We start from the raw sequence: 22,604 nt of genomic DNA on the forward strand, positions 1-22,604 counted from the left end.
AGAGGAGGAGGAGAGGGTTGCAATGGCTGAGCAGGCAATTTTCCTGGCCTTTGCACAAACACATAGTAATGGAACTATAGTAAAAGCTGCTTTTTCCCCATGGGCACAAACTATTGTAAAAGAAAAAAAAAGGATGGAGACTTCAGCCTCATTTTATTTCTCTAACGTCTGAGTGCTCTTCTGTGACAAAAGGTAAATGCTGTCTGATCCATTTTTCCTTGAGTGCCCAGGAACAACAGGAGGTATCATCTCCTCATGCACGATCTTCCTCCTCAGCTCTACTTAGGCAGAGCTAAGCACTAGTTGAGCTGATACTTCATAAAAATCTGTTCTTCTTCACCAGAAAGAACCAGGATAGAAAGATCCGAGATACAAATTTGAAAAAATATCCGTATTTTTTTGGCAATCTAATTGCAAGCTTAGGTATGCCATAGCCTGGCAAATAGTTTCTTGATCAGAAAATATACCAATGAAGAAATCAAAATGAAATTTCTGTGCTATTTACCATGCACCCTTCAGAAAGGTTTTGGACTTGGAATTTTTATTTTTCCCTACCAAGAATTTAAATCTTTAGTTTATTTCCAATAGTTCTCATCATGGCATAGTGATTTCTGTTCCTTAATATATATATATATATGGGAATAAAAGGACCTGACAAGATAAAAAAAGATACTATATGCTTAATTCTGTTTTCACTATTCCAGAAATAACTAAAGCCTAAAAATGACAGTAGTTTTAAGTCAGGTGAAATCAGAATCAAGTGCCCTGTATTTTGTCTTTTTCCCAGAAGATACAGTGTGCCTCCAATGACAGTTACAGGGAAAAGCTTTCATGACCTTCATCGTTAGACTTTGCTTACCCCTTAGATTCTTGACAAAATCTTCTAGCTTCATTTTGCGTTCTGGTTTCACATTTGGGCTGTACATATCTGTGTTTAACAGTATGATGGCAAAAGCTAGAATGAAGATGGTATCAGGATTTCTAAATTGTCTCACAACACCTGGATTGCAGATACAGTATCGTTGGCTGTAAAAAAAAGCAAAGAGGGGAAGCTGTCAGAGCTATGAATTACTATTCTAATTCCACCAAATAAACCAACTACTACATTCCAGAGGCTGAGCAAGCTATTATTCGCGTTCCATATATGATTTAGCTTTCCGTCCACATATTTTCATACGCCAATCCTAGAATATGGAAGCCTTTTGTTTTCTACTACCACTGTAACTTCACTTAGTACAGATTCTGCGCTACAATAACTTCAGTATTTCATTTTTTTCAGTGAGTAATACCTCTAACTCCAGGTAAGAATACAGCATTGATTTTAGCTTACTGCCACATGATGATTTACATCTCATCCTGCCCACAAAGTACGCTTGTGTTAGTATTAATAAGTTAATGCTCTTTATTCCGCTATTGTTGAAATGCTTGATGAAAGGTTGAGAGCATATATACTCTAAAATGGAAATGGTCTTATAATTCCACTCATATAAACTATTACATCCAAATACATTGTTAGAGACATACATTATTAGAGACATTCAAAAATCCTTGAATATCTTTGCAACTGATGCCAGAAAGAACTTTTAATTGAGAGACCTTACTACATTAATACAAATGACATACATGAACAGCACCAGCAAATAAAACTTCCTATTTCACACTTAGCAAAACCACCACAAACGACATGCTGTGTTTGAAACTGTATGCAGCTCACAAGGACACTGCAAATAATCAGGGAAGTAACTTAGATATGCTCAGCTTCCCCAGTTCTCCAGTTTGACCATTAGTCAACAGCAGGTTTCTGGTGACTGAGTAATGTATTTCAGCATCATACCTAAAAGCTTCAATGAGCCGTTCTACTTTCTGGGCTTCTCCTTGAACACGGATATGAGCCTGAAATTTCCTGAGTGCTTCATCCAGTTCCATTGTTGAGAAGTCCATCTCATCCACAACACAACTAGGATAAAAACATATTGTCATTGTGTCTTTTAATTTCTAACAACACAGTACCAAAGGTAAGATTTCAAGACAAAAAAAAACCTTTCAATTTTCCATCTCTTGTACAGATTCATAGAGTTTTTTGAACTATTCAGCAGCAATTGGAATAATTGCAGGTAAGCTGTGAAGGAAGGACTGCAAATAATGGATCAATGAGAATGTGTACATGTAAGCAGGCCCTTTTTTTTTAACAGAAGAGCTGCTGGAATGACAAATGTCTGACCAATGTAAGTGACATATCATTGCCAAGAATAATTATTGGTTTTGTGCTTCCAAACCAATTATTACAATGCCTATAATAACAATAAATAGTTTATACTGTTCAAAATATCATATCTCCAGCAGCCTGCAGCAAGCATAATAATCTGTACAAAATGGCTCTGTGTCTAGGAATGTTCTTACATACGGGGAAAAAAAAAATCTTGTTTGGATACTCTCTTACTATTACTGTAATTCTCATCTCCTCATCATTTGCCATGTCTTTCAGTTAACATTTATGAAGAAATAATTACTTTCTTGCTCTGAAAATACAGTGCTGACAAAAAATAGAAAAGGAACCAGTTTAATATAATCAACAATGTGAACTATGTCATTCTAATACTTTGTTTAAAGACTACTTTAAAATCAGAAGCTTACAAATTTCCTTTCTTTAAACTTAGCTTTTAGTTTTTAAATAACCAGACATGAATCACTGCAAGTAACAGCACTGTAATGCAGAAACCACAGAAAGAAAGCACAATCCAGTTTTAAAAGCCTTTTCTTAAATGTATAGCTATACAATGATAAATTAGATAAATTAGCTCACATTTTTCTTCTAGTAACATTGTAGCTAACATAGATTAATAAAGCAATTTATTCACTTTGCCTTGAATATTTTTCCCTTTATGCAGAAGCACAAGGAAACAAACAAACAGGCTTGGCATTTTTCACACCCTTTCCAATCCACACCTAAAAACCTATTATCAGTTCTGCAATAATGTTCACAGTCTTCCCACCTATTGTAAGTTCTGTAACACTTTCAAAAGCTCTTTTCTCCTTCAAAGGTGTAAAGCACATGTGCAGACAAGTGGAGTCAAAATGAAGTAATTAGTGCAATTAAGGAACTCCAGAAACATGCTGGCCAACAACATAATGGGGAGGGGTCTTAAACAATCTTTTGTATGAACTATGGAGACAGCAGATAAAACACCATGGTCAATGTTCTTAAGTGGAACCCATACTTTTCTGCAAAAATTTCAAAATAGTAAACAAAACTTTTCTAGTGGATGTGTAATGACAAGAAAGGGAACAAGATATTTTAGCTAGGTCATTACAGCGAATGAAAACATGAAAGTAAGAAAGATCAGACACACTGTTTAGTTTTTGTTAACAAGAGTTAACAAAATTATAATCCTTGATAATAATATCATGAGCACAATGACAAAGAGAACATAATTAAATGGACTTTAGTCACTGCAGGAGAACTTGAGTACATATGTACTCTGGGTGAATAAGCCTGTGCCGAACGACCACATCTTCACTGTTACAGTTACCTGTCCCGGCAGGTAAAAGCAAGAAGCAGCTAAGCTTCACCACTTCCAGGGAGGCAGATAATCGAAACTTCTTCCTGGGAACTATCCCCTGCTTACCACCTGTCCACAAAATTTAGGCAAGACGAGTGGAACATACCACTTGCTGGGTCAGCGCGGCTACAGCTGCCTTGGTTCTCTGCTGTAGCACTTGCCTGTACTCTTGCACATAACTGTGTAGTGTAACGGACTGAAATGATGGAGTCCCGCACAGAGCAACAGAATATCATCCTTTCCCTCTCACTTTTAAATGTTCTTTATGGTGGTTTTATTTTATTCTTTCTATGAGTGACTGTACTTTTGTTTTCTAATGCAAAGTGAAGACACAGTAGGAGGTCAGATGCTCAGCTACATCTCTATTACATAGAGCACTCCCTGGTCAGGCAGAGAGAGAAAGCTGAGGCTCACTGCAGAACAGCAGTGCTTCGGGAAGCGTCTGATGTGCCCCAAATGTTGGCCAGGGCAACAACATCAATGCCAACTGTGCCAACCCCACACCACCCAAACAATGCTTTTACACTTGAGCTACCACCAGGTAGCAACTACAGTAGGCCCAGAATGCAGCTCTTGGTCAAAAACTTAGGCTACTCTCGAATATTTTCTAAGCTCCAGTGAAAAGAAGATTTCAAACAGTTAAAACACCCTAATTTACAGGATCTGGGAAACTTGAACACAAATCAAAGCAAGTCACTTGAAATTAAATTGTGTAACAGGAAAAGGATCATCTGTTAAAATATCTTTTCTATGTAACAACCTGGAGTTATCATCAGTTTGACAAAATCTACCTCCAATCTGTAAATGTGATATTTAAGATGAAATGCTATTCTATTGTCTCTTTTAAAGAAAAAATACCTTGTTCCTGTTTGCAGACAAGGTTCAGAACACTATCAAGAGAACTGCACCGCTTACAGGGTGTTCCTCGTGCCAAAGCATAGCTGAAACAGCTTATTTAAGAATAGATTAATTTCAATAAAAGGATTGTTGTGGGCTTGTAGGTAGGTGATTATGACCTTACTCTTAACACTTCACCTCATCACAAATACAGCATCTGGCTTAGCAGAGACACACTTCTACTCACCCATATTCTGCTAGTCTGTTTGAGACGGTGAGGGCAAACAATCCGTTCAAGATCACAAAATGCATCATCTAAGATTATAAATCATCTCGTCCTGGACGTGTACTGTTTTCTTTTAAAAAATTAGAAAATACACACTCTTTGGAAAGTCTTCACCCTAGTCTGACTCATAATTGCAAAATCCAGACGATCATTACAAGTAGCTAATAATGACTCACGCTGAATAGGGGTTGCATCAAAACCAAGCCATATTCTGTTGCTCTGTACTGTAAGTCTGGCTGCATGCTTCGGTACAGAGGCTCTTCTATTGCTTTCTGCTGGGTATTGTACTATAAGAAGGCAGCCTTTAACAAGGCACAGGAAAGAAAGAGAAAACCTCTAAAAAAAGGTCTATGGCATATGTACACATGCCATTAGCTGTATTAATACAGTGTTCAAGCTTGCAATTTGAGATACATAAGTTCTGGCAGCACGATAGTAAGCTCAGGATGACTGTAGAGAGCGTGACCAACATCTATGAAGCCAGTGAGAGCAGTCTATAAGAAATATGCAAAGAAAATACAAGGCGTTGGCAGACACTTTATATCACGATACCATAACCTTAAAATTTTTGCGATGTATCAATATTACATATCAACATTCAGCCCTCAAGAAAGACAGCATCTATAGACCAATGCAAATTTCAGTACAGCTTTCATTATACTCTGGTTAAAACCTGTGGTCAGAATTTTTCCTAGTCTTCCTTAACGGGCAAGATGTAGGGTTTTTTGCTTTCATTCTCAGCACTTTTGTTAAACATCTAACGACATTTTTTATATAATTTCTTGAACAAAACTGGACTAAAATGTGTTCATGTTTACAGATCAGTATATCAGATTAAAAAAAAAAAAAGCCCCAAAAGAATACGTGTTTTAAATTAACACCCTCTTAAAACAAAGCAACTTCTTTTTTAGTCTACTCTGTATGTAAGGTTTAGAAATTTATGACCAAGCTGCTAGAAGTCTAATTTTCTGCTTTGAATTTCTTTGGGTTTTAAAACAGTTTTTGTTTATCTAATCTTTTGGAAAAGAACAGTTTGTATAGATCTTGTCAGCATATGCCTGTACACGCTGAAATCCCTGTGTATCTAACATCTGAGCCATTTGGCTGTAATAATTATTTTCATGTTCTGTTACTGATGAAGCCTTATGTTGCATATAATATTATTTTGTTTCATTCAGTAAATTATTAGAGAGCCTGAGGAAGAAAAAGACTTCGAAATAACATACTCTAACGCCAATGAAATTAAAACATAAATTTAGAGTAAATGTACATGACTACAGGGAATATAAATCCTTGTAAGTATCTTGCTGGATCAATAACAGAAACAGTAACTTAGCTGGAAAGCAAAGAAATAAATATTTGCTTATGTGCATGTCTTCTTTCTTAACGCTGAGAGTCTGGTCTCCCCCTCCTTCAGAACAAGATCCAGACATAAGCACAAAACATTTAGAGACCATTAGTACCTCTAGCTTGATGAAATGTCGTACTTGAACACTAAAATATGCTTACCTCCTCCCCACACACAATACTCACTCTAATACATCCCGGTTGAACTGTTTTTGTCGATTTCCCAGAAATTCTCCAATCATCTGTCTGCTGAGACCTTTCCTTTGCAGGAGAAAGTGGGCAACACCAACTGGAGTGTCTGGCACAAAACCTCGCTCAATTAGGTACTGGACTCCTTTTTCAGGTTTTCTGAAGAGAAATGAGAATGCAAAACTATTCATTTTCTTCCATTGGACCTGAAGGCATCTGACTAAAATTTTACAACAATTTTGCCAATCACTTTTGACTAACATACTACTAGTATGGGCTAGTATAGTGTCAGGATAAATGTAACCATCCCGCAGAACACACTGTTCACTGTTCATAGTTTACTAGCTTTGAAACACATCTTTACATGTTATTACACATTTCCCAGCTCCGTAACCCTTCCAAAGAGAAGCTTTACATGCAAGGCATGAAAGTCAAAACACCTGTCAATGAAACGACAAGCCCAACACCAGCTACTAAACACTCCTGTTGCTGGGAGAGATGTACCTTCCAGAAACTGAACTAAAAAGCTGCCGATGAAAAACAAGAAACAAAGAACACCCCTGACCTCCCACCCCCCTGCTGTCAAAAGTTAAACTTATTGAACAAAAACATCTGAAGAGGTACAACTTGCAAGCTGTGAATACAAAAAATAAGGGAAAAAACAAAGTCAGTCATGCAAAAAGAAGCAATTAAAAATAGTGGAGCTCCCATCTAATTTGGATTTTTTTTTTCTTGTCCTTTAACACACCCATTGCCCCAGATTTCCCTCCCTCAGACAAGCACTTTCATAGTTTCTACACTATTTTACATCTCTTTATACATCATCTCCAGATTTAGCTGTAACCATTTTCAGATCTCAAAACAAAGCAAGCCAAAGCTACTCATTTTAACATATTAAGAAGTGTGTGCTGGGGATGGAATTCGTTTCTGGCAATAAATCTACTGCTTATAAAGGCAAATGCTGCTTATATTTTGAAGTGATGTAAAACTTCCCTTACAGCACATATTGTGCACTGCATCTTCCAGCAGTGTGACACAACAGACAGCCATAATTTCTTTTAAAGATATTAAAGGGATATCTTTACAGAACCAGTAATCTCATCATCATCTTTACTTTGTAAAGAATTATAATATAATGTCCACCTGTAAGAGTGAATGATTTGCAGCATGCTGGATGACGTTAAAGATACTTCCTTTAAGGCAAGCAAAATCAATTTCAAAGGACAAGGTGACCGTACTATTTTTATACAAGGTTGATCATACAACCATAACCCTTCCTCAAGGTTTTTAATTGCAAATAATGTTACTAAATACACCACCATTCAGTTCTCCTACTCTTTTACATTACACTATTATACACTTAATACCCTATTAAGGGTTAGATAGATCAGAGATATATATACAATTTAATCAAAAGTGAGTTCTCAAATCTCAATTTCTTGCATCAGGCTTTGTGGCTTTTTTCATCTGAAATAAGATTACACATATGGTCATCTTCTAAATACAATCTTGTAAAATGAATCTCCTTCATACTTAAAAAGTACCCTTTTTCTTGTAAGTAACTGCTACGTTCATACGCTTTTGAGTTGTATTGCAGAATTCTTAATCTTTCTGAATTTAAATTCACCGCACGCAACAAAAACAGGAATAGTTTTCTCCATCCCCCTTGTTAGTGAGCTACATTTGTCCATAAAATTCAGTGATACAAACCCAGGAGAGTTCCTCTCCAGCAACTGTCAAAACAGAAAACAAAGAACACTACCAAAAAGCACAACTTGATCCAAAGATCACCTTTACTTGAGATATAGGAAATGCTGGATCGTTACTTATTGTACTAAACCACAACTTGAACTCTTACCACCTCCATAAGCCTGACCATTTAAAATCATCACAAAGGTGACACATGATTTATTTTGCATCAGTTCCTATGTAGTTGTATAATTTTACATAAGTCAGGGTCTGCTTTTTCACATAAGCAGCTCTGCTTCTGGTTCAGCAATATGAAATCAATTGTTTATTCAAATCTATTCAAATACACTTCAAACCAGGCTAGGTAAGTCTCCAAAACAGACTTAAAAATCCATTTAGCAATACACGGGAAGCCAAAAGCTCTTTTCCCATTTATACTTTCTTCATGCTGAAGTGAAGCATGAGGAAGTTTTGCAGTGTAGGATTATTTGAAAGTAGTCCAATTTGTTACAGAAGTCGTAAGATGGAAGCAAGGTAAACTCTGGACTGTAATATAAAAATAGTACCTGAAAACCCTGAACTGTCACAATGAAGACTACTTTTTCGCTACTTGATAAATCAAACTGTACTAGCAATGGCATAAACTTCAGAGTAACAAACCGGTAAGAGTCATTTCCAGTGAAGAAACTTTACTTCTTCTAATTCATGGCCCTACCCACTGAATTTGCCAGCTAGAGATCAAAAAAATTGTACCATATCATTTTGAAATCTGTCCGCTAAAAACTGTTAACTTTGTTGTTCTGTTCTAGAAAAACAACTGTAAACCTAGAGAATATGACTGACCTCAACTGAAGAGCTACTTGCGAGTTGACCTCAGCGAACAGCCAAGCACCCAGACTAAGCCGGTACAGAGCCACTGCCAAAACCAAAGAACTCAAGAATTAAATGGCTTCTCTAGAGAATTTCTGCTACCTGGTGAGATGAGAACTGTAACTTTCCGTAATGTTACTTTGATGTTTCTTTGAAGGTTCCCATAGGCATCACTACAACAGGGAAAAAGGATTTCTTAGAGCAAGCATTAGCAGGATAATTGTTCTTAATGACAGAACCTATAGCTTCAGGTGGTCTTTTGGCACCTCACCCCAAGTAATGAGTCTACATTAGAGTATATTCTAAAGGATGGCATAAAGGACAAGTAGCCAGAGGCAGGTGGTACCACTCTGTAGCTGTTAGGGTATCACTCCTTGAGCAAGGCAGCCTACATTGTTTTCAGTTTTCCTATTACCAAAATGAATACTATTTGGCTCACAGGAGAACTCTGAAGGTTAAGGGTTATATGGGAACGTGCACAAATAAAGTTCTAAATAAAATAAGTTTCTGTGGCTAAATGTGGGTATTAAATATCAGAGGAAGAAAAATTTTCTTAGCCAATGCGTATCTCCCTAACTTCCCATTCAGTTCATAAATCCTAATTTTGGTTTCTGTTCCAGGAGTCTAGCTTGCCAACAAAATTTTCCTCATATTTCTATTTTGATGATCTGAAACCTTGAATTCATTCAATACTCTTGATCAAGAAACGGAATTTAACATGAACTAAATTTTATCAAACAGCTTATTGGAAGAACAAGCTCCCTTTTTTTTTTTAATCCCCTTGCAAGCTAGGGGGGTTCAGGGGGTTTTCTTGCTGTTGTAGGCTCCCTCCCACCCCCACACCAGGTGTGACATTATCTTACTCAACAGGAAAAGTTAATAGAAAACGGTAACTTTGTAAGAGCGTTCTGAAGTGCTGTACTTCCAATGAAATTTTACTTAAAAAGTGAAGCTAACAACAGGTTAAGAGAAAAAAATGTACACAAGGGTACCTTCCCCCTCTGTCTTTAAACACAAGCAATATTTCCCCTCTTTTCAAATTTAGAGAAATTGAAGAACTAAATAGGTTCATGGAAATTTAAGTCATCCCCAACATCACAAATTTGAAATATTACTAAGCGTGAAGGAATTGCCTCTTAAATGCACCAAGAGGACGTGTAGGTTATGGTGTTGCCTATCAGCAAACTACCGGAAACGCATTTGCTCCTTCCCAATGAAAGGCAAAAAATACCAGGTAGCTGACAGGGTTTCTGGGAGGGCAGGTTTTGACAACGCAAGCAAACAGGGATTCTACTGCTGGCAAAACCAGCTGTTTTAAATTGGACAAACTTTCTTTTCCACCAAACCCTAATTTTCCTAATGTGTATGACTGGATGCAGAAGGCAGTGGGACATGAAAGGGTCATGGATTTAACATGACACAGGACATCAGACATAAATTATCCTCATTTCTGCCCACTCAGAATTGAGCGTAGACCGTTTTGTACTTACAACTAAGAGTCTTTTGTGATTAGCAAAAGTCCCAGTGATGGCTTGTTAATTACACTTACCAATAACAGGGAAGATAAGAAGTCTATAAATAGCAATCGTGGAAGCTGCATAAGCAGAGCATTTCTTTTCAGATTTGAATACATTAACTAATACCAGAAAACAGTCTCTAAAGCTAGCCCCTTACATAGCTGATGATATACCTATTTAGAGAACTTTTTATATTCACAGGATTGCTTCCAAAATAAAGCTTAAAAATGTCTCTCTCAAAAAAAAACCCAACCAAAACAAATCAAAAGGAATCTACTGAAAGGAAGAAAAAAAAAAAATCAACTTACACAAAAAGATGTGCAAAAACATATTTACATGAGATTCTCAGGTGTTGCATAAAGGGCTAAGGAATTTGCTAGAAACTGATTAATAACAACACCTTTAGGATGGTTTAAAGTGATTTTTAGGGGAAAAACATTGATGGAGAAAGTTATGCAGACTTCAAAATAACAGATCAAAACAGGATATTTTAATGAGCACGCTTTTTAGAGAGTACTGGCCATATCCAGTAAAAATGTTGTCTTTGTGTGTTTCTGAAGATAGGCTGGATCCTGCAGGAACTTTTGGAAACTGACATCTTTAAGAGGAAGCAAATTCCAGGAATCAAGAGTGCAAAATCACACACACACAACAGTTAAAAAACCAAAGAGCAAAAAACCCCAAACCCCAACCCCCCTAAAACCCATTCCCTTTAAAGCCAAGACAACAGTAAATCCCTGCACATTACTGCTGTCTCCTCTAGTCAGTATTATGCCTTTCCTTCCTAGACGTAATACTAACTAGAAGGAGATGGCTTATTTACTCAGCAAGTTCTACATGCAGTACTGAAAGCGTAAATTCAGTGGAAGTCATATAACTTGCTGACATTTGTGTTAGAGTGGTGGTTTGTTGAGGGTTTATAGCTTGTGAAGCTGAGGAGGCGTCGGGTTTTTTTCCTTTAACAGCTATGCAGGCTGAATCTGGAAAAGTCACAAAAAGGTCTGTATGTTTAGGAGTTTTGCTAATGTAAGTGATGTATGAGGCTCTCCTAAGAATAAGCTCTCCTTTGAAGTATGGGGTAGAAGAGAAAAGAAGAACAATAAATAGGGTAATAATATCAAACTTGGTACATTCCTGAGAGAAGTGTCCCTTATCCAAGTTAGCAATATATAGAAAGAAAAAAAAAAAGAGTATTTTTTTATTAGACTAAAACCTACATGTATATAAGAAGCACAGTATCTTTAGAAAAATACTTCATTCCTAATATTTCTATTGTCATGAGCAAATTGGTAAGGAGAACAGTGATCCAGACATCTATAATTCTGAATGTGTCATTATTTGTCTCAGTTAACTTTCACCTGGTCAGAGGAACCACTGACAGACAACTTTAGGATACATGTTATTACAATCATTTACACCACGTGAGAATATCGTCAACCTGCAAAGATAATCACCAACTAGCTGTTGCAGAAAATGGGGGCTGCCAGTGATAAAAAACAGCCCCAAAGCTCCATGAATTACTAAATATGGACTGTCACATAATTCCAGTCCCTGGTTTGATATTTCCTCTGCTTGAATTCTGTTCTCAAGACCTGCCAGAGTTTGAGAAAGCAGGAAAGCCACAGTCAGAAACAGCTCCTCCTTTGAAGAGGGGAAGGGTAATAGCATCTGCTGACTGACTTCCAAGTCACTTCATGGCAAAGCCGTCAGCAGCTGTGCTCGCACAACCCAACAGGTAGCGCAGGAGCAGGGACAGACATACCGATTGCTGTTTAAGCCACAAAAGGAAACACGGTTAGAAACACACCACCTTATGCTGTTGTTGGATGTAAAGTAACACCAGATTCCAAAGGTTAGTGGTATGTGGGAAATAAGGCTTTGTACTGCCTAGATATTCAAAATGTTATCTTTAAAATTGTAGGAAATACTATTTTTGCAAAAACACCGCAGTGAATTTGAAAAGTGAATTTGGTAGAGGAAAAGCTTTTAGTCAGATTCTAGATGGTAAGAAAGAGATCAGCACAAACTTAGCATTTACTGTTATCTACTAGACTTACTGGTACAGCCAGTCTTACTGCAAAACAAACACATTAAACCTAAGCGCTGTAGTTAGGTGAGCACTTCAGTGGCAGTGCCAGCACTGGCATCAGCCTCTTCTCTCATTCCTGTTGCTGGTTTAGGACTTCCTGACAAACTGAACTAGGAGAAGAAGGGTATTTGTTGTTTTGTATTCGTGGGATTTTTTGGTGGTGTTTTTTTTTGTGGTGGTTTGTTTTGGTTTCGTTCTGTTGTTTTTTTTAAAAAACAGTCAAGCTCCTCCCGTAGCTGCACAATCAGTTGTACTAACGAAGCCACAGTGTGGATGAAGCACCTATGTCCACGCTGGCCCACAGGAGAATAGCAAGCACTACCTCAAAAAGAAACATTCAACAAAACCACAGTACAAAGGTGTATAAAGCCTTCCCTATCTCTGACTTGCTAAACATTCAAAGCTTGCAAGCACCCAAAACCACATTAAATCTTTGTATTTCCTTTTAGATGCTCAGACAATAACAGAGCCGTAAAATGGAAGCATTAATAAACAAATGAGCACAGAAAGCAGCTTGCCCAAGTCTAGATTTCCAATACCCAGCAATGACAAAAGTATCTTTTGAGGTAAACGAGGGATTTATTCACACAATGTAAATAACCACAAACGTACTGTTCTTACAGCCGTCTGAGAAAAGGGGGATAAAGCTAGCCTGACTGAAAATGAGAAGCTTGGTGAAACATCTAGAAAGAACTTCAGCATTTCTGAAGGCACATTTATGCTGTTTGGTTTTTCATCTACATTTAGGCACACACACGCGCGCTACACTGAAAGGACCATAAGCTGAGCTAGAAAACAAACAACCCAGAACTACAAACATTTCTTAAAGGCTGTCAACACTGCAAACAGAAACAGTTCACAAACATGCTGCTGCCAAAGAAATCTTTTCATGTTGGGGGTGGAGAATTTAATGCAGCTATGATGCCAGCCCTCTGTTAACAGAAAATGATCTTCCTTAACTTTGATACTAGAGATCCCATTTTGAAAATATTTACAGTTGTCACAAAACTAAACTTTAGCTTAACATTAAAATCCAGGGATGACTTTTTTAATAGCAAGAATCTAAGAGTTTCCTTAGAATAATTTAAGAAGTTAAATAGTTTTAAATAGCCATGTTGGCAATAACAAGCTAGTTGAACATTCTCCTTAGTTTGGCAGACAGCTAAACTTTGTTTCTTCCTTCGCTTTTGCTGAATATCCTACTGCTGCCGCAACAAAACTATGCCTATGCATCACTATGCCTATTTTAAACCTTCTGGGAAAGAAGAAAAAACCCAGTATCCTTAAAATACTACCAAAACTAGTGCCAGCTTGTCAGAGTTCACTCAACTATGCAGCAATGCAAGAAAGGGACTGAAAGGAAAAAAATTAAGAGAAACTGACTGGGAAGCCTGATCTGTGTCTTCCTCATGTTACACAACTGGTTAATGAAGAGAAAGAAAAACTAGGTGTAAATTGCATCTTCTGGTAATTACAAGAAAGAGTCTCTGGGTCAGGAAAATAAGCCAAAAAACAGCACGTTTCTCACAGCTTCTCTGCATCTCGTGGAAATGGGGAGATAGTTATTCACATTATTTGGGAAGGAGCCCTATGGTTTCCCCCACAGTGGGGAAGACTTCTCTCCACTAAATTACGATAGGTTAGTCTCCTCTGTTTTGAATGAACTTCTCAGGTTCATTCAAGACCAAACCAAAAAACTACCACCACAGATGTGAAGGTCACAGCTTACTTGCAATTACACCAAACTACCTGCAGTAATCTTCATTCAGTGAAAGTTAATTTATACTCGTGTCACTAACAAAAGAATTAACTAGGAAGTGATCTCAGTGCACAGTTTTTTGGTAGAAGAGCAAAATAAAGAGAAAACCCAATTTCACAAAATTGGGTAACTGACCTGAACAGTTCTACCATTACTTTCTGTCTGGATCCATCACTTTCTTTATGTCACCATTTCCTAGTAAAGTGCTAGGAAATTATACATTAAACATTATTACTGCTACTGAATGTTTAGGCTTGTCTGAAAATTATCACCTGAATCAGAGCTGATTACAAAATTGTAAAAGTGTATAAAAGGCAGCTAAAGGGTCCAAGCAGAAAGTCTGCGTTATTCTAATAAAGGAGGAAAAACAGGAGTTTAAAGCTATTTCAGAAATAGGATTTTTCCATATGAGAAGCATCAGCCTTGAGGAACAAAGCAGTCAGCACAGTGAAGAGAATCATAAGGCACACCCCAAGCAGTTCCAATGCAGTAGCTGGACATGTCCTGGCTAGTAAAAACAATCCTGAGTCATCACGCTATAGCAGATTTTGTAGCTCCTCATTATTCCCTCTCTTGGCAGTGGACAGCCTGCTTTTTTCCCCCCCCTGCTCCTTCCTCCCTCACAAGAAAGAAGGAAATATTTTAGTTAAATAAATGGACCAAAACACTCTATGAGGATTTTCTCATCTCCTCTGGCCCCTTTGCATCCCTGCATTTCTCAAAGAGTAGGGAAAAGAGTTTGTAGCTGCCAGCAGCGCAAAATATACTCCACTTTGAGACAAGATACATGAAAAACCTGCTGGCGCTCTCAGAACTATTTGCCAAGGCTGAATATTGCTTTCATGTTTATGCAACTGTAGTCAGGAATGAGACATTAAGATGACTACATCCTTGAAATTGAGGAACAGGCCCTGTCTTAACGTTTTCTAGTGACCCTGCCCTAAATTCTCTTTCCACACCCTCACCCCAGTTACACAGAGCAGGAGCACTTCAGCTTCAATTTCTGCAACTCTGCTGACTGCAAATGGGAAACACTGACAATCACATTTACTTTAAAAGGGATACCTTTTAAATTGGCAATGCAAAAATACTGTTTAACAATCTCCAGATTTTTCACTTACAGATCCACCAAACCCCAATGCAGTAGACAGATGTGAACTGTTAAACAGGAGGAAAGAGTTGGTGCCCCCTTCTCTTTTCCTTAACTCTTCTTCCAAGGGTTCCTACGCAGCCTTCCCAACTCCCTATTCAAACTGTCCTCTGCATGCCTGCAAAGGCAGCTGGTCACATTTTTCACCCTCAAAATTTGGTTACTTGAGATTTGGGGCGGGGAGGGAAGGAATTAAAATTCTGGCACCCAGACTCATATCAGATGCTTGTCTGGGAGCTGCTCACCCAGTCAAATTCCTCCATTCATAGGGTCATTTTCTAATAACCGACTGTATCCTGAGCACGCACCCAGGCATTGTTAGAGCAAACCAGTTACCGATTCCTGGCACGTAGCAGCGGGAGGGAGATGTGTGCCCAGAATGTTTAGGGGCAGGCGGAGCTGGCGGCAGAGGATGAGGTAATGGCTCTTTCACGGTTCCAGGACGCTCGCACACAGTTACTGCTGGTCATAGTGCAGCCTTTCAAAAGCTAGATTTGCTTTCAACATTTGGTAAAGTTTATACTCCCTTTTAGTGGCAATAAAGGGAATCCTTGTGCCCATATTTGAAACCGGTGCTTAAATATACTATTGGTTGAATTCTCAGTTACACCTTTCAGCTGTTTCTCATGGGCAGGACATAATGTATGCTAATCAAAGCACCCATTTTGGAAAAAAAGGAGGAAAAATGGGTCCTCAGGGAAAAAAGATAAAACACGCACAGAACAAACACACAGAGCTTTTTTTTTTCTTTGGGTGTTCTCACTTAGGGCTAAACGTTTTTAGAAATAATAAGAGTCACACTAAGAACATTCTTCTCTTCTTACTAACTCCTCGGCATGTTAGAGGACAAGCTACATGGAGTGCTTTGATTTTAATTTTTGTTGGAACTGCCTATGGCTGAATAATCTGCAGTCCAGATGTTGTAACAACAGTAAAGTCCCTCTCAGCATATACAGGAGGATGGCAAATGGCTCTGTTTCGAAATCCTGAATAAGCCTCTTGTCTCCCCTTTCCTCTTTCTATCGAATCACTCCAAAAAATCACAGAAGATATACGATTTGCAAAGATACTAGACATCAGCTGACAAAATAAAAGAATTAGTTCAAAGGTAAAGAGAACCAGGTTAGTTTGATTTACACCTTCTCCCTCCTACTCAATCTGCACTTACAAAGTCTAAAATAATTAAAAATGTTTCCAATAAGCTTTCAACTGAAAATTCTAAGGGGCACAGTCTAAAAATACATGTTTTCAGACCAGATATTAGAATGCTGTATGGATGCCATGAGACCTGACTAAAAGCAATACAGAAAGTACGTTCAGCATCTTTAGTGAAAGTCATCAGGCATGTGATTGGTGTAAATGGAGGAACATCAGATTAGTACACTTACTACAATATTTAAACTAATGGCTATTTGCGAAACTTCTTTTTAAAAAAAAAACTTAGTAACATCTGGCAACTTCTAAGGATTTCAAATAGAGAAAAAGTTTGCAGTACTTTCTGAATGTAACAGTACTTAGGAATCCAAATTACCTTCAATCTCTACCTACATGTAAATGATGGAAATCGTATACCTCTGTTGAACAGTTAAAGCTGCTTTCATGGAAAATGAAAAATGTGCCTTCTCACAAATATTATTATTGTGTGCCTCAGATTTCCAACAAGAATTTCTCTAGAAATTGTAATGTGCAATTTTGTATTTGGTATAATCCCACCAGCACTCAGCAAATTCCTCTCATATCTGCTTAGTAAAATAAAGAAATACTTAAATTAACATTCCAAGGAATCTAGGCATGTTTAAAAAAGTCTGCTCCTGGAATTAGTATTCAATTCAAATCAATAGTGATTTTTAAATTTTGAATAAAATCATCCTCATCATGCAATAAATGAAGCCGGTAGGGCTTTCAGGGCTTACAGGTCAAAAGATGATACATCACTGCATAATGCAAACAGATACTCATGCCTTTTTAGCTCTGTCAATAAATCCTTTGAGAGAACTTTGGAATAGTGGGAGCCTTGATAATAGCCTGTTATAAAGGAAGTTACAGAAAACTCTTCAAAACAGTACACTCTAATGGACTGAGGACACATGGGGAACAGTTTTCCATCTGTCACTACCCTTTCCAGAAAGCAAAAGAGAACAAAAAAAGGGGGATTGGGGGTGAAAGGCATTTGGGAAAACATATTGTAAAAATATTTATCGCCTAGCCTCTGTTCTAGCAAGGTAAAGCGGTGGTCTGTTCATTTACCTCCAAGGTGTACGTGCAAGATTAGGCTGTAAAATCTTCAGCAAAAACTACACAATAAGAGCCCTCAAGAAAATTATGCCACAGCATAAAAAGCAGAGCAGCATGGTGCAAATGGCCCACGAGCTGTACTTCACAGTCTCTCTTCACCAGCAATGCCAGAAATTGGCACCAGCGCCAGCAAGACTGGCTCCCGTGGCAAGAAATCACAATGCCACAGGAACACTGCCAGATGAGAGGACATTTAACAGTGTCTTCCAATATGTGATATCCCAAAGGAGATAGTAAATATAACTCCAGTCTCTGCAAGATTAACAAATGAGTCTGAGAAATACAAACTTTTATCTGCCGTATTTTGTAATACTAGGCACAGTCGCATCAAATTTTCAAACCACTCTGATGTTGTCCAAGTTTTGTTGAAAATATTTTACTAATACAGAAAGCATTTGTACTCCCTGCCCAAGGGAACGTTGAAAAATCACGACATTGTACTCTATTCGACATGGCCCAGCTGGGTGTGTCACTGCAGTCTGAGGAGACAGTAATTGAGGGCAGTGTTACCAACAAACATACCTGGTAGCCACAAATACTTGGCAAGGAGCCGGAGTTACTGCCACCATCACGGTGGCACAAGAGAAAGGAATCTGGCAATATACTTCTTCCTACACACGCACAGCTCTGCACAGAATTAGTCTGCTACTACTGACTGCAAAGTTGACCCAAGGGCAGGACATATTTCCTCAGACAACTGAGGTTAAACCATTGGGTCCTATTTAATCTGTTAGAACCATCAGTGCACCGGTAGCAGAATGGAACCTGAAAATCCTACCAGATTGTGCTGCAATAACTGGTAAACCTGGTATTTCCAGCCTGCAGTCAAAACAAACATGAGAATAAAATCACAGCCCTTTTTACTTTTTTTCCCCCCCCTTTTTTTTTTTTTTTTTCCTTCTTCTTTTCTTAAAGCAGCAGTCAAAAGCCCTCTTGAAGCCTTGTTTATAAGCAAACCAGTCTCAAAGGCTGGATTTGCATTGGCAGGGTTTGGAGCCTGCAAAATAAACCTTTCTAGGTAGTGTTTTCCTTCTGCCTATAAGGGAGGAATGGTTTCCAGTATAATTTCTCCCAGACTACAACCCTTTCAAACTACACTGAAGAAAATGCCTAATTCAACACAGCTGGCTTCACCAAGCTGCCCTGGGAGCCTCTGCACTCCGGGCATGCACCTGCAATCCTTCCTTTAGGAAGGCAATGAATAGTAACACACAATCTGACACCCTATTGACAGGGTGAAATCACTACTGCCATTCAAACATAGGAGAATGTACAGAAGCTCTTACTTAGTTGCAATTTCTTTGGCAGAAATCATTCCATTTGGGCAATACTTCATGTTCTAGTATAGTGGATACCACAAAACATCTTTAAAAAAGTATACTACTTTAATCAACACTAAGGTTCCAAATTGAATACCAAGTTATAGTTTGAAACAAATTCTATGATCAAGTGATAAAACTCGTAGAAAAATGGTTTTCAATTACTACAGTTTTTTCTCTGCTGCTCTGTGTTCTCCATTCTCCAAGGACCTTTGTGCTACTAATGTTTTGCATACAATGGTGATTACGTGAACTAGACCACCAGTTGTGCTGAACTTCTACTCATAACTGGCTATTCTAATGAAGGGCCTCTGGAACGAAAACTGCACTTTGGCTTCTGAAAACTATTATTGTAATAGGAAAGCCAGAAAAATTATAAAGCATCTGGTGAAATTTCAACTGTGAGGATAGTGACTTTCCATGCTTTTTAAAACTTCATTCTTTCAACACTCCTAGTGAACAAAGCAGAAGTATTTACTCTACTACAATTCATGCACTTCTTTAAGGGTCTAAACTTTTTGCATTTCAGTCAAGCTTCAAGTACCAGAAAGAAATGACACGACTATTGGTTAATTGAGGTTTGGGATCTTAATTTGCAAGAAAGATTTCAAAGATGCAATGAAATTAACATGAACTTCTTGTAAAAGACATCCCTAAAATTTCCTCTGGTAGATGCAGACATGTGGAAAAAAACTTGACTTCTTGTAATAGGTAACTTCAAAGCCACTTCTTTCAGTTCTGCGCACAGTCCTTCCGCATGGGTGGAGCACACATCCCATCTGGAGCTCGCTGCCAAGACTTGTACTACTCCCTCATTTTATGATTGTAAATGTGTCGTGAAAGATCACATGATCAGAAGACATTGAAATGATTCTGCTGCATTGACTTGAACACTGGAGAGCAGACTAAAAAATGTATCTCATCACATCGCAGGTGTACATCTGGTCACGCGATAGAAGCGCAAGCAGTTTGCAACACGGGAGTGAACGCGTAGGCAGACTCTTGCTCATATAAGATGCTGAGCAGCTGCATTTTTGCCATGTCATGAGACAGAAACTGTGAAGACGGGACTGATTTGCAGAAAGTCCATCTGGCCTGCAGTCCCCCTTCCTGGTCCATGTCTAACCAGGTTGGGCAATCCTCCTTTACGCTGTTCTGCATGTGAAATAGCAGCCTTCGCCAAGGAAACCAACATCTAGGACGTGGCTTGCTTTTCAAAAAACATTTGGACACACAAGATGCTATGACATACTTCAAGTGCTGAGAACAATGAGCGTAATGCTCAGATGTTAACTGAAACTAATGCACCTATACAGCACACATATAAAAGGAAAAAGGATTCTTCATCTTGAAGAAACCATCACCTGTAAATCCTGGCAAGTGCCTGAACACAATCTCTATCCCCTCACTTACCTCACAAAATGCAGTTTGCAATCCCACTGATACACTCTTAAGAGTCTCCTTCTGAACTTCTTAAAGAATAAAGCTGTGGAAGTTTCCCACCTCCCTTTCAAAAGAGTTCACAGATTCATGCACCATCACATTCTATGATGGTTCAATACCTGACATTGCACAGAGGTGAAATAAGGCTATTAATGAAATGTCACAATCTGCGGACTTGAAGAGGCATAATCAAAACCAAGATACATGGGATACTTGGGAACTGTCTGAGCTATCAATAGAATCAGAGTGACTCAGCAGAAGGTAGAGAATCTTCAGTTCTGTATCAATACTGGAGATAAAATGCGGTGGGGGAACGAAACAATCACACACAGCAAAAGATCACATACAGAGGTGCTGCCTGCAGTTCTGTGCAGTGCTATCTTTTAGGACTCACTGCTAAGAAACTGCAAGTCATCTTACAACCAGCCAATACATGGACCCTGTTCAAGTCCATGCAGCAAGATCACTTAGATGTGTTTCAAATAACAGTCTGTATTCCTCCCTATTCCTGATGTTTATTTTTCGCTTTCAGCCTTCTACTGATATGGCATTTGACTAGAAGCATCTGACAATTTCCAATGCTCTCATCCGTCTCTGCATGCTGCTTGAGCACTTTTTCCATTCACCTTTTTTCTTACACCCTTCTGCAATTGACTCAAAAGACTCTATTATCAAGCCTGAAGTTCACTGATCATTGACTGCTTAAGGCTTAATTACTGTGCAAAAAACCGAGCAAACACCAAGTCTTTTAAATGTCAGCCAAATGGTACCAGCATCTTCCTCCCCACCCCCCACACCAAGGATGTTAATGTCTTCAAATCTTGTAAAAAAAAAATTTATATATCTTCCTACCCAGTCTACTTCCTGAGCAGTAAAAGCTGCAGAGATCCTATGACTTACATACTTCCAATTGGCTAAAAGCTTCTGTAAAGGCCTATTAACTTTTTACAATGATAAAAAAACAAACCTGAAAGTTTTTACAGCCAACCTGGCCAATCCATACTTAGTATTGTAATGCACAGCCTCGCGTGATGGCATCAAAAAGCTTTAATTATTCGCAATGTTACAACATATTATTATATGATGAACTGCTGACCTATTAATCCAAACAAAACAGATCACAGCACTGCTAGCTGAAAAGGAGGGCTGAACTCATTCAAGCTGTAGGAGACTGTGAAGCAAGGTCTATGGCAGCACGCTGAAATACCTATTAGCTCTTCAGAAGCAACAAAATTTTCATAGAGAAATCCTGAAGTTCCTCTGTAGAAAATTTCAAAAACTTACACAAACACTGTGAGCTGCCAACAGTATTTTAAAGAAAAATAGGAGCAAATTCTGGCACCTAGCATCTTTCATCTAAGTGTTCTGAGGAGCTTTCTAAGCACTAGTACCAGAAAAGGTCTAAGTAAATGATACCCATTCTAGGGCAGGGAAATTGGCACACCAGGCGTCAACAGAGCAGAGAAGAAAAGCTAGGGATTCTAATGCCAACCACCTAGCTGTTCTTATCGTCTGATTATGATAGTTCTAATGAGATCTGTGTAACTCCAGTAATGTGAATACAGAGTTTAAGCAGTATATTATTTGGTACCCTCTATGGTAATATTCATGGTTTCCTACAGTCACATGAGAGTGTCTGTATGAAGGGAGTATTTCAATAGAACAAAGAAACTTGAAAAAGTTATTTTATAGAAGTTTTAAACAACTCCACACATGGCAAAACTAATAGTCATAGGCAGAAATACAAATTTTACGATAATTTTGTGATAAATAATAAATATTCATTTAGCATAAAAATATTCAGCGCATTGTTTTTTAGTATCAAAGTTTTGATGACATCTACTGAACAAATTCCAGGCCCTGCCTGTGTTAAACAGGAAACTCATCTTACACTGCTTGTTATTTCTAATTCCCATATGACAAGTTTTACAATACCTACATGATTAGGGCAGGAAGAAATCTGAATTTGTTATAACACCAAAAATAGATTAGGATGAAGCCACCATATTTTTCAACAAGAAAGGGATCCAATCCATCCTCTTCAATAGTTTACTACCATATATATACACATATTTTTTCTTTTCCCCTGAAGCTGTCTAACTATGAAGATGTCAACTTGTAAGTACTCTAACATGAACAGTCACCACACGCAGCTTATTTTTTCACTGAAAAGTCAGTATCAGGCACCAGTCTCACTTATCTGATACAAGAAAAATACTCCTGGTTCAGTGGCTATGTTTCTACCAAACACAGA

General features: G+C 38.2%; 1 protein-coding gene across 4 annotated transcripts in view; it reads right to left on the bottom strand.

Annotated features, from left to right (window-relative positions):
• Window positions 1-22,604, bottom strand: part of IQSEC1 (IQ motif and Sec7 domain ArfGEF 1) — a 67,159-nt gene that overhangs the window by 22,045 nt on the left and 22,510 nt on the right. For all 4 annotated transcript variants that reach the window (XM_075159420.1, XM_075159422.1, XM_075159419.1 and 1 more), the window contains exons 4-6: window positions 6,217-6,378; window positions 1,835-1,957; window positions 860-1,026 (exon numbers count right to left, since the gene is read on the bottom strand). In XM_075159420.1, the coding sequence (XP_075015521.1) occupies window positions 860-1,026; window positions 1,835-1,957; window positions 6,217-6,378 (452 nt within the window). The remainder of the gene's footprint in view (window positions 1-859; window positions 1,027-1,834; window positions 1,958-6,216; window positions 6,379-22,604) is intronic.

Source organism: Calonectris borealis, chromosome 10 (assembly GCF_964195595.1).
Source record: "Calonectris borealis chromosome 10, bCalBor7.hap1.2, whole genome shotgun sequence".
NCBI lineage: Eukaryota > Metazoa > Chordata > Aves > Procellariiformes > Procellariidae > Calonectris > Calonectris borealis.